The 13,126-nt window shown below is 45.9% G+C and overlaps 2 protein-coding genes across 2 annotated transcripts in view; one reads left to right on the top strand and one right to left on the bottom strand.

Annotated features, from left to right (window-relative positions):
* RNF212B (ring finger protein 212B) overlaps positions 1-3,450 on the top strand; it is a 71,681-nt gene extending 68,231 nt beyond the window's left edge. Inside the window, exons 12-16 of the mRNA XM_020983904.2 lie at positions 27-66; positions 637-731; positions 1,649-1,710; positions 2,317-2,357; positions 2,822-3,450. Of these exons, the coding sequence (XP_020839563.1) occupies positions 27-66; positions 637-731; positions 1,649-1,710; positions 2,317-2,357; positions 2,822-2,852 (269 nt within the window). The 3' untranslated portion in view covers positions 2,853-3,450. The remainder of the gene's footprint in view (positions 1-26; positions 67-636; positions 732-1,648; positions 1,711-2,316; positions 2,358-2,821) is intronic.
* A 1,931-nt stretch (positions 3,451-5,381) lies between these two features.
* Positions 5,382-12,907, bottom strand: HOMEZ (homeobox and leucine zipper encoding). Its single transcript, XM_020964490.2, is given in 3 exon segments — positions 5,382-7,043; positions 7,045-8,258; positions 12,449-12,907. Coding segments are annotated over 3 exon segments (1,944 nt in total). The 5' UTR covers positions 12,816-12,907; the 3' UTR covers positions 5,382-6,680.
* Positions 12,908-13,126: the final 219 nt, after the last annotated feature.

Below are 13,126 nucleotides of genomic sequence, written 5' to 3'. Positions count from 1 at the left end.
TAATTGCTCTTTTTTATGCTTTTCAGATACTCCTTCACCAGCTTCTACTAATAGCCTGTCTTATTGGTGAGTTGCAATATGTCCCCTTCACTTTGGGACCTGATGGCTGCCTTAATTATAGTCTGCTAACCATCCATCCATCATGCAGTACACAAAGTCCTGGATTTAGAGTCAGAGGCTGTGGGTCCTAGTCCTGGCTCTGCCACTAAGTGACCATGAGCAACTCATTTAATGTCTATGAGTTTGTTTCTTCCACTATAAAATGAGCAGATTGGACCAGATGACCTTTAAAGTCCCTTCTAGCTCTAAGTCTGTGGCCTTTTGGGTGTTCTTCTTTCCACATTGTGCTTCTCTTAGAAGCAAAGATTGCTCTCTCAAATTTTCACTACTGAATCTTATCTGCTTGCTACCCACTCTCCCGCTACCAAAGCTGACCTTCATAGCCACACTATTTAGATGCCATTGCCTAGACAATTTGATTTTAAATACCATAAACTGGGAGCACAGGGTATTTTTCCTTGCTATGGGTAATTTTGGCTGTGCAAATTGGTCTGAAATATATGTACTGCAGCATACATAAAATTTGATATTTCATTCTCTCTACTGACAGCTCCTTACTCACCCATTCTCCTTTAGGGCTCTCTCTGCTTCCTCAGGACCAGGGATTTCCTCTGTCAGGCCTTATCTAGATGGTATTGGTGGGAATACGAGTCTCACACCCAGCCGCTCAAGTAAGTGGAATTATATTCCCAAGGGAGTGGTTTAAAATTTCAATTCATATTTCCAGCACTTTCCCTAGCCAAAAACATGCTTTTTGGCATTTTGATGTAACAAAATTTAAATGGAAAACGGTCTTTTTGGAAATAACTTATTTTAAATAACCTTAGGAGCCAAGAAGGGAAAAAAGTATTATTTTTATGGGTCATAATGGTTAAAATGTGAACCCAAACTAAACCTCAAGAAGCCAACGTAAGAAATGTTGTCACACTACTGACTACTAATTTGTCTCTGCTCACTAGTGAAAGTAAGCAGGGGTGGGGAGAGGTCCTGAGACATTTTATATTAAGGCCAAGGGAAAGAGAATGGATATCTGATACTATTGAGACAACATAATCTCTTTACTCTTATGTTTTAGCTTCAAGATAGAAACATACAATGCACTGGTGGATGAGCAACTTTATAACAAATTTCTCACACGCTGGCCCATACTGAATTTAAAAAAAAAAAAGGACCAATAAATTGAAATTTTTTGGTAGTTTTACATGGGTAGTATTTACCCTAATCTTCTCCTAATTCACGTTGGGCCAAAATATTCAGTTACCATAGTGGAAACTACTGCATTTGGTTGTTGTCAGCAAGCTAGGAAGGAGCTTATTTTCAGGGATGATGAATTCTGAAACCAAAAAGTCATCTGTATGTACCTCTCTTGGACAACTACCATCTCTTCGTCTTTCTTAACCATCCTTCCATCTCTAAGCACTTTCTACTTAATTGAACCTAAATCTCAGAGCCCAGCCTTATGAAAGACATGTGTAGCTCATCATCTCCCCTTTAGTTATAAGCCAACCCCTTATGCCTGCCTTTGTTTCCCTGCCACTGGGGCCCACAGCAGTTAAGAATTCCTGACAGGTCTTTTCTGCTCCCTCAGGCCAGAGTGTTGGTAGATCAGCACCAGAACCTCCTGTGGCTCTCCGGCTACCAGTCCTGCAGGTGAGCTCTACCTAACTTGCCTAATTTTTGCATAAATAACCCACTGCTCCTTGGGCCTCTAAACTAAAAGATATAGTAGGAAAGTGCCCACCTCTGGCTTTTAGCTAGAATGGCAGGGTGTAAATTGTGGGTAATGACCTGGGTTATCAGAGCATTATAGGGAAAGTTCTGAAGTAGGTGGGGTTTATTGTTATTATAGTTGCTGTCTACCATTTTCTGTTGAGTCCTGTCACATTTCCAAAGGATAAATATTTCCAGAGGATGCTTTTTTTTCCCCCTGGGGAAGGTAGCTACAATGATGCTTTTTATGCAAGAGGATAGTATCCCCTTAGTAAAAGGATTTGTTCTGTGAAATTTGGATTCAGGCAAAGGGCTGTACTTGTGGACCTAGGGGGCCACATGTAGGCTGGACGCAGAAGGTTCCCCACTCCTGGGATAGACCCAGGGGTCTGATCTACTGAAATAGATCAGTATTTATCAGTCTGATCTACTGAAATAGGCAGAACAGAAAAGGCATTAACCAGATGAATGATAAAACCCATGTTTTAGGTTAATTTCCATTGTTTAGCCTTTGGGAATATTTCTAACAAAACGTTCTTTTCTTAGCTCCAGGTCACCTCCCAGACACCTCAATTACATCAAACCAGGTAAGTAACTTGCACCTTATTCTATATATTTCTCCTTAGCAAGAATAGGGATGCCAAAGATGAGTCGTCACTCCAGAAAGGAAGCTTTCCAATGGCCCTGAAGAGTTTTCAGAAGATCCTGCACGCCAGAGGGACAGGGACATTAAAGACTTTGCCTACTCCCTGTGACCTATAGAATAAACTGCAGTTTAGGTGGAGGATGGATGAGTAATATCACATTTCCCTGTGGTGCAATGGATAGAGTACTGGCCCTGGAGTCAGGAGGACCTGAGTTCAAATCTGGCCTCAGACACTGGACACGTACTAGCTGTGTGTGACCCTGGGCAAGTCATTTAATCCCATTGCCTAACCCCCCCAAAAAACCCCCACCAAAACAAAACAAACAAAAAATTATGCCTAGTGGCTTGCATTATGAGTGCTATGTTGTTGTACGTAACAGCTCTGTATTCCTCTCCTCATTGCAGGTTCTCCACCAACAGAGGCAGATGCGATTAGTGAGGGACAGTGATGCATGGACCTTTCCCTGCTTTTGGATCAACCTCTCCCCCATCTCCCCATACTATCCTGTATACATTGCCAGTGGGACACACTATAGTTGTAGCTAATCTTCATGATGTCCCCAGAGTATTAAAAAAAAAAGATCCCTTAATCCTTCTTGCTTTCAAGGTACACTGTTATCTACTCAAAGATTCCTTTACTTTTTGGGTATCTGGGAAAAGAGGCAGACCTGAGATACTTCTATATATGGGTGCTTTGGAAAGATGGCTATTTTTCCTTCCACAGGTCACATGTAAATATCATTATCTCATGCAGTTGCAGTTAAAATGCAGGATGTAAACAGGCCCCAGTACAAATGTGAACACATATTCACCAACTACACTTCAAAATTGTTTCATTTCTTAGTTCAGGGTAGCATTTCCCATGGCCAGGAGCAAGCCCTCGGCATTAGATTCAATTCTTCCTCTCTTTACTTTGTCCTGTGCTTACATATTATATCCATATACTTGTAGCCCCTTTTAGGCCTAGTTACTATTATACAGACTTTTCCCTTCTCCTGTTTTTTTTTTCCTGTAAAAACAGGAGTGGAAGCACTTATGTTCCCAATTTATTGATTCATAAAGACAAAAATAATTAGGAAAATTTTTCCCGTCATCAATATTCTTTGTACCAACCACACAATTTAAAGCAGAGAATCCTCAAGGTTCTCCATTTTCCTAAGCATGGTTAAGAGCTCTGGGGTTGTAGAGAAGGCAAAGAAACACATTCCATTACTGAGCCAACTCAGAGGCTATTTGCTTTAAAGCTTTGATGGGAAGGGAGAGGTTATTCATGAGTGGATGAGCTATCTGGAGGGTACTTCACCACTACTCCACTATTATTAAACATCAAATAACTCCTACTACATAAAGATTGAGTGGCTTATAGAGAGTTCATGTGCTATCCTGGGAGAAGGGGTGTTTTTTTTTTTTTTAGGAATAACAATCCATCCAGGAAGCATACAGGGCAGAACTGAACCCCCAACTACTAAATATTATCCACACTATTATTGCAAGTGTCTATGTCTGTTCAAGGGACCCCTGCAAAGTCCATTGGGAAGCAGTACATTGTTAGTAACAGGGTAGCCACTAGTACCATGCCAGAATTTTGAGCAGTAACCACATCTCCCCATCCTAGATGGAATATACTATCAACATTCCTTAGTGATTTTTTAAAAACTTTTTTTTTAGGCAGTTGGGGTTAAGTGACTTGCCCAGGGTCACACAGCTAGTAAGTGTCAAGTGTTTGGTCTGAGCCTGGATTTGAACTCAGGTCCTCCTGACTTCTGGGCTGGTGTTCTATCCACTGGGCCACCTCTCTTCCTCCCTTAGTGATTTTTAAGGCGGGGGTAGGGAATAGCTCTTGAATGACTTTTAGTCTAAAATATAACTCCTGACTATTGGGTGTACTAAACTAGGCAGTGTTATGGTAAAAGGATCAGTTCAGTTTAACTTTATGGATGTGTGGGAGATGCCACATACACTATTTATATGTGAATCAATCAAATCCAGTTTCCTGTGATGTATGGACTAGAAAACTAAGGTATTTATAGTCTTGAGGATATGATGTAATAGGCTTATTCTTTGGCTCCAGAGGTCAGCATTAGAAGCAAGGAGGAAATTCCATGTAAGCCTCATGGTATGATGGAAAGACTGATGTACTTGGGAGTCTGGAGAGTTCTGGATTCAACTTCTCCAATACTCCAGGCTATGTGACCAAGAACAAGTCACTTAATCTCTCTCTGAACCTGTTTCTTCGTCTTTATTGGGTATGATATGGTTAGCTATTTACCTCAAAGGATTGTTGTGAGATTCCAATGAGATAGTATATATTAATTATATTTAAAATATTATATGGCAGACTTTATCACTTCATTTTAATGAAACTACTTCTTTAGAGTTGTCAAAAAACAAACACAAAAAACTCCCACCAGAATTGGTTGCTTCATGAGGTAGTGTTTCCTATTAACCAAGGTGTTGAAATAGAAGCTGGATGACATTGTGTCTTCAGGTAGAGGTTGGGTTATATGGCTCTCTGTAAGGCTGAGCATCTTTCAGGTTTGGGGTAGAAAATACTTAGACAAACTGTAGAACAAGATATTTGATGTAGTGATTGTAACAGAACTCGGATCCCACTTTTCTTGTGGGTTCCCTGAATACCTCTCTTAACCAGCTTCTTTTGTAGCACAGAGCTTATACAACAGCATACCTTGAAGAGCCAGTGCTCCTTCATTTCTACTGCCCTGTTGGAAAGGTTAAAAAATATTAAATATTGCCATTTGATGGCAGAGAGAACTACCTTGGGTTTGTTCAGTTTTTTCTAGGAATGCTGGTTTATTGCTTCCTTTTCCTTTATCACAATCCTCCCACACTCCCTCCAAAATAAAAATAAAAATGTAGTAAATTATAAATGTTATATCTCAACTTACTCCTTAAGATTCTAAGCCAAGAGTCAAACCTGCAAGGATGGCAAAGTGGAGGAAAGAGACAATTTTTTCTTTGCCTTTTTATTACATTTCTGGCAATCTGGGGTCCTTCCCCTTTTTCTTTCTCTTCAAAAAGAAACAGACCAATGATTTACACTTTCTTTTTATCCAACCCCAATTGATGAAAAACATTCCATAACAAACTAAAGATTAATTTAGGCAGAGGCCATAGTCCCTCTATTTCGAGACATTCAACATAAATTAAGGTGGAAAAAAGATTCTTCCCCAGTGCCAAAACCAATCCCCCAAACAAATGAAATGCCAGTCTTTTATGTAGCTTTGGCCTTAGGGAATGGGCAATAGAGATGTAACAGAGGACTGGTTTGTAAAACCAAACCTGGGACTATGTTCCACTGGGTTCATGAACGGCAGACACCTCATCACTATTTGCTTCTCTTAGGGTTAAGTTTTTGCTCTATTTTCTACCATCTATAGATTCCATCTAGATCAGCCACTACATTATTGCTGTACTTTCTTTGTGCTCACTGGGAAAATTGCCATGATATGGGCAGAATGTGGACAAGGCTTGATACAGGAAGGGGACGTATAAGGAGCAGGGTGGTTATATCAAAGTTAGTTTAAAAAAAAAACAGGATCTTAGGATTAGAAGTAGTGCATTTGCTACTGGTGACAGAGTGTGGATAAGTAGATAATAGCATAAGGTTTGAGTTAAAGTGGAAAGAATAAGGAAATATGTGAGTTAGAGACAGGCCAAGGTTCTACCCTACCTCTTGCCTTAGATATGTACTCGCATAGAAGAGAGTGAGGCAGCTTTGACCCTCATACTAAGGAAAATGTAGCAGAAATGGCAAGATGCACTGAACCATACACAAGTTTCTGCTGAACTTCAATCAGACCTCTTTACTTTCCTCCATCATTTGTCTGTATATGACTCATTATGGCCTCTAAGAATCGAGACCTAATTCCAGTCACTGTAGTAAACTAGGACAAAAAAGGGCAACACAAGCTGGGGGGGGGGAGGAAAGGGGGGAAGGAAGGGAAAGAGAGAGACAGAGATCTAGGTTCCCATGGCAACCCAAGGTAGTTTGGGTCAGATTCCTCACTCTCTTCAAAAAAGGAATGATAAAGGACAGACGACCTGTATTTCTGGTCTCCTGCCCCCCACCCCCCCACCCCAAGACCCTCACTTTCTGTCTATGTCTCTACCATCCCCCCACCAAACATACAGCCTTTCAGTTCTTTGTCAACCAGGTAAGAAAAATGAGGGTTTTTTTGTTTGTTTAAACAGTCACTAAGTTGGTTCATCTTCTAATAACAACACCCCCTCCCCAATTCCCCATTCAATCCTGTATGATCACTTCATCCTCTTCTTCTTCCTCCTCTTCCTCCTCACCCCCATCCTCTTCTGGAAGGTCGTCTTCCTCTTCTTCATCCTCTTCATCCAGACAAACTACCACCTCTGCTGGCTCAGGTGAACGAGAATAGAACCAGTCTAACACTTGCTGAGTGCTCAACCCTGACTCTAGACTCAGTCGAGGGAGGTCATCTTCTCGTAACTGTTGGTGAACCATCCAGTACCGTTCCAGGGGACTTGTGTCTGGGGGACGGGGAGGGAGAGGCGGTGGTGGCATCTCAGCCCATTCTTGCAAGGGCCGGGCTAGAGGCTGTGGAGTAGGGGTAGCTGGTTCCTGGTAACTGGGGGGGACCAGGCACTGCGTTATCCCGAAACCATTTCAGTTGTCCATGCTTGAGGGCATAGCGGGTGTCACCAAACCATTGGATAATCTCAGGTCTAGGTAGGCCAGTGATTTGTTCCAGTTTACAGTAATCCTCACGCCGAGCCCACTGACACTGTAAAAAGAAGGACTTTAGAATGGCCAGCTGCTCTTTGGTCTTGCGCTTGGTCTTACGTTGGCGCTGCATATCTGGAAAGTAGTACTCTGCTGGAGCAGCTCTGCCTGGCCCCGGGCTGTGTCTTAGACCCTGGGGCCAAGCTGGCTCTAAATGTGGAGGTAGTGCCTGTTCACTGGGGGAAGGTGGCTGAGGAACACATCCTAGTGACTGAAGGGGTTTAGAGGAGGCAGTGGCTCCATTAGCCATTACTCGGAAAGAGGAAGAAGAGGTAGAGGAAGGAGGCAGGATAGATGCTGGCTCCTGCCTGCAGCTATTGGCAAGTAATGCAATAGGGGAGGGCCTGTCCCGAGTTTGTGACAGATGGAAGCCAGTAGAGTGATCCCAGGCAGTAGTTCCCAGGCTGTGTGGCTGATGGTCAGAACCTCTGCTTATCAGCTCCTTGGAGAGACCACTTTGCAGTTCCTGCCAGAAACCAGGTTGATGGGGGAAGGCCCCACTGCCAGGTGCAACCAGGGGTTCCTTGGCCTTGTGGTGGCTCAAGGGCAGTAAGGAGGACTCTTCAGGCTCCATCTTTAACCGTTTCACCTGAGGGGGCTCACTAAGTGGCAGAGGGCCAATGTGAGTGCCAGCCGAGTCTGGGGTGGGTGGCACATCCTCAGGGGGTCGTCCTGCATGATGAGTAAGAGAAAGAAGGGATTTGAAGTGGAGTTGGTCCCGGTTGTAGACAACCCGGGCCCTAGTCTCCTCAATCTCTTCTGATGACCAGCTGATGCCGCAGCGGAGGCGCTGGGCCATAAACCAGGTCTTTACTTTCTCCATCTGCAGTCCATAGCGAAGGCAGAGCAGCGCAATGTCTGCTAGGCTGGGGTAGGGAAAGTAACTGAAAGTCCGTAACAAGTGCTCGTTGCCATCTAGTTCACTGGTCTGGGCAGCCTGGGTCCATACGAGCTGCAGCTCCTCTGAGATAGGAGGGAGGCAGATGAGCCCTGCAGGGGGGCTGGCAAAACTGCTAGCCTCTTTGTTTGGGGGCATGGTAAGTTCTGACTTGTGGCCTTCTGAGATGGCTGTAACAACAAGAGAAATATTTTAACCACTTGGCTCTCTTACCTGCCTCCCCTCTTCCCTGGCTTCTATCATCAAAATCTGTGTGGCAATGAGGGGAGGAAATGACCATGTGCACACTTTTATATATCCTATCTTGTCCCAATTCCAATTCCCTCTAGGAGTCCTACACCCTCACCCATCACCTTTAATGGGGGGTAAATGGTTAGTCTCTTTTAAAAGAAATAGGAGCTCTAATATTTATATTTGTCACAAACTGTTCACTAGGATGTGGAAAGCTTTGACAAGGACAGACAGGTCTATTTTTCTTTCCCTCCCTATAGTTTTAACTTAACTTTAACTTTACTTAACTTTAACTTCTTGTAAGTTATAACTTACAAGGAGGTGCTAGCTATACAAAGGATCGTTGCATCCCAGGTGGGGAAGTAGCTTTACTTGCCTTAGACTTCTTCCTCTCCCCCAAATCCCTACTGTGAGCCCTTTGTGATTTGGGAGTGGGGATCCTGTGGGAAGGGGAAGGGGGTACCTGCCATGTTTCCAGCTTAGCTAAGACAAACAAGTTAGTACACCTTAAGCCCAGACCTGGTGGCTTCACTTTTTGCTCTTCTCAGGCAAAAAAGAAGAAGCACATCAGGTTTTTGGGATGGTTCACTCCTACCAGGGACAGACACATACACAGGTCACATGGTGGTGGAGGAGGGAGGGAGAATTCTCTCCACCACTAAGTCCTCGTCTGAACAAAGATTAACCCTTTCCCCACCCCCACCCCCTCCTGCCTTTGTCTCCTCCAGCTGCTCAGCCACTCCCTAGGGGAACCCTGGGTGCTTAACACACTCCCTCACTACACTGTGCAGAAGGGCTGCTTTCATCTTTTCTGTCCGGTGGTCCTCTGAAGGCAGAAGTTGGCAGAGACTGTGGGTTACAGGGCAGCTCCTTCAGTAGTTCTGCCTAAAGTAGGCAGTAGTTCTAAAGCATTTCCCTGGCAGAATGGTGAGGGTGGGGAAGAACAAACAAGAAACCGAATGACTGGATTGTCCTCGAAGACTCCCCATTCTCATAAGCTCTGCTAATTTTCCTCAACATCTTCTCAGTACATTGAATTATAACCCCAGCTCTCGATAGCCTTGCTACTGTGTGCTTCCATTACTGTATTTATTATCCCTCTTACTTGAGACTATTGAGGAACAGCATGAAGAACATTGGATTTGAGGGTTACACCTGGTTTACCTTGATACTTATAAGCCCTGTGATATTGGTGGAGTTATTTAATCTCTGCTGGGCCCAAGCTTCCTCATATATAAAATGGAGTTGCTTTCTCTCTTACCTACCTCAAAGGGTTGTTGTAATGACCAAATGAGATAATGAATGTGAAAGTTGCTTGGTAAACTGTAAAATGTTATGTAAATATAAGATGGTAGTTGTTACCTTGGAGTAAATAATCCCCTTCTCCTTTATCTCTATGAAAAAAAATGCTTCCCAGTCCACAATGTTACTATTCTGAGGTGAGCAATATCTCAATGCAAATGATACTTAATGAGCTGAGAAGGTAAAGGAGACCCTGTGTCTGCTTGTTTCAGAAAGTTGGATGGGGAGCCTAGAAACATATGCTGCCAGATTTTTCATGATTATTGAGTTCAGGAATAATCCACTGTACCTCCTAGCCCTAGAGTATCACTGATGGTCACACAGCTGAATTTGAACTGGCTATGAAGTCAGAAAACCTGGATTCAAAATTTGCCTCTGATACTTACTGTATGTGTGGGCCTTAGTTTTCTCACCGTAAAATGTGGGGTGGGGAGGAAAAAATTACTGACAAATGGCCTCTGAAGTCCCTTCCAGTTTAAAATCTACTTTCCTATGATCCTATGATAAGACAAATGAGGAAAATGCCTAATGAATTCTGAAGATAATGCAAGATGTAGACTAGGAAGATTAGTTGGAATCAGGAGGTTTTCCTCTATTTTCCATTTTCTCAGTTTTGTTGGGTGGTTTAGAGAAAAGGAACATATCTTTGCACGTATTGGGGGAAGGTAGGGTAAAAGGCAAATTTGGGACATGTTTTAAGGGTAGAAAGACCCAAATCCCTAAAAGTCAATTATCCTTCTTGCCAGTTATGGTACATAACAAAGCATGATTTATTGGCTAGGTTGGTTGACCAAAAGTCATGCTCCAGGCACTTTAGTAGCAGTAAGACCCCAGACAAACCTCTCAATATCTTTGACCCTCACTTTCCTCATCTGCAAAATGAGGATAACAACAGACCGTATTATTGTAAAAACAAATTCCATAATGCATTTAAAATTGCTTTGCAAATTTGTAAGTGCCATGTGAATGTGAGGGCTATGATTATTAGCCATAGAACAGAGGATCCTACCTCTCTCAGAAGCTTACCCCTAATGTTTGGCCGGGGAGGTAGTGGTGGCAGAGAGAGAGCACTGCTAATATGGTCACAAAAGCCCTCTGGAATCCTTTTGGCCTAGAAATTGAAACCCACTGTGAATACTACAGAGATCCTAGTTTGAAAAATGCACTATATGGGCTGATTCCTCCCCAGAAGAATTTGGTTTGGAAAGGGGAGAAAACCACTAACCACATCCAGGGGCTGATTCATGAAAAACATAAAACAATACTTTGAGTAGGTCCTACCCACAAAAAAAAAGCTGAATGGAAGGCACTACAAGGGTTTCTAGGTCCAGTTTTGAGTTGAGGTTAAGGGTATGACTAGGAAGTTTCAACTGCATCTTCAAAAAAATCTTTTTTATTTTTAAGCGATCCCCCCTTCACATTCACACACTTCCAACCTTTCCAAGTTCCAGATAAAACAATCAATTCCGATTCATACTTTCTCTGACTTCCTCTAGGGCATTCCTTTCTCCTAAGCAAAGAGAGAAAGCCCAGAAGACAAAACTTTCAGAGGTAAGGAGAAGGAAGGGGGCGGGGGATTAGTTAGAATGCCCGGGACAGTAGGTTGATTTAAGGAGTCCAGCCCAGGTTTTCTTCTTCCCCCACGGAGGGAGGGACTCGGGTATTCATTTCGAGCCAGAGCCTAGAGTTGTGGTATGGAAGGTGGGTCAATTATTAGAATCCTGCCAAAGACCCCCAGCTTTGGCCGGTACAGTGGACAGAGGTACAGGCTTGTAGCTCAAGGTGATCTGAATTCAAATGCAAACTCAGACATGTACTAGCTGTGGGCAAGTCACTTAACCTCTATTTGCCTCAGTTCCTCATCTACAATATGGGAACACACTGGAAAAGGCAAACCACTCCAGTATCTTTGCCAAGAAGACCCGAAATGAGGTCATGAAGAGTCGTACATGACTGAATAACAAAGACCCCAAAGTTTCAGGCAGCAGCAGCACAGTCTGGGGAAATTTCTTGACCAGGGGATTTTGGGGCCCCAGAAATTACTCTCCAAAATGAGCAAAGGAAATGGTGGCATTGACTTAAAGATAAGCATATCGGGGGGTGGGAGTGGGGATGAAGGGTGGAGAGGGGAACCAGCAGGATTTGAACCTGGCAAAAAGGGCTGTGCCTAGTCGAATGAGGTTGGGGGGGGCAAACCCCAGCCTGTCTCGGAAGGGTGCTTGGGAACACGAGCTCGGGATCCTGGGACTGCAAGTTGGCCACCTGGGGCAAGGAGCGGCGGGGTTCTTTCGCAGTCTGGGAAAACTTAAATCGCACACCTTGGCTTTTTGGGCGTGAGGCTGTAAGGACTCTGAATGGGATGCCTCTGGTTCTGTCCATCCCTTCCACTCCCAATCCCAGCCACACGGCCCCAGCTCCCGGGAGGCGGGCCAGGTGGAGATGTTTGTGCAGGGGAGGAAAGAGGGGGCACCTCGGGCAGCCAGTTCCCAGCCCCGGATTTCGGGCTGTCAGGCCCGGGCACGGGGTGGAGAGTTTACCTTCCCCTTCATTTTCCAGTAGGTCCAAAAACAACAAGAACAAAAAAAGCGCCAAAGGGGAAAGGAAGTTGCAGCTTTCAGGGCCTCGGGTCAGCGGCACCAGGGTCGGAGCGGGTCTCGATCCTCCCGTTGCCAAGACCGGTGGGGGCCCTGCTTCCCTGCCCGAGACACCCGCACAGCCCCGGTCACCCCAAGCAGCGGGACGTGGGCCGGGCTCCCAGCTTCGGGCTCCCGTCCACCACGCCTCGGGACTGGGGTAGGGGGAGGTCCCGCACTCGGGGGTCACTCACCGCGGTCCGGCCCGGGCGGCGGCTCCCAGCCTCGCACCATGGACCGGGGGGAAAGGGAGGGAACAAGGGCCCGGGAGCCTCCAGAGTGACCGGCCCACTGCCCGGGGCCAGCACGGGGCCTGCCAGCACAGAGGGCCAGGCGGGACAGAGCTGAGCCGGGCCGGGCCGGGCCGGGCCGGGTCCGCTTCCCGGATTGCTCCGGTCCTGCCAGCCGAGCCCGGCCGGAGCTGGGGAATGGGGAGTGGGGCGGGGCCGCGGGGGTAGGCGGAGCGGGGCGTCCAGGCCCAGGCGGGCTGGGGCAGGTCGCGAGCCTCGATTGGCGGGGCTGGACTGGCGGCAGCGGGAGAAACAGGCTGGGGCGCGCCATTGGGGACACGGAGCTCCGCCCGGCAAGCTATTGGTTGTGTGTGGCTCCACCGGGGCGGGCTGCTGGTTGCGTGTGGCTCCGGGAAGAAGTCCCCCGAGCCCAGGGTGCAGGGAGTTGAGCCCCCGCCAGCCTGAGGCCGCCTACTAAGCTACGTCCGAGGTGCCAGGGCGTGGCCTCGCACATCCCCACCCACGCCGTGGGCTTCAGAGGGCAACCCCCCCCCCCCGGCCCCGGGCCAGAGGTTTTCCACTGCCCCGCCTGCAGCCACCCACGTGGTTTGAGAAGCCCAGCCTCCGAGCTCAACCCTATTA

The sequence above is a fragment of the Phascolarctos cinereus genome, unplaced genomic scaffold (assembly GCF_003287225.1).
Source record: "Phascolarctos cinereus isolate Bilbo 61053 unplaced genomic scaffold, phaCin_HiC Scaffold_3;HRSCAF=262, whole genome shotgun sequence".
Lineage (NCBI taxonomy): Eukaryota > Metazoa > Chordata > Mammalia > Diprotodontia > Phascolarctidae > Phascolarctos > Phascolarctos cinereus.
Note: the sequence above shows the minus strand (reverse complement) of the source record. Positions and strands in the feature narration are given on the sequence as shown.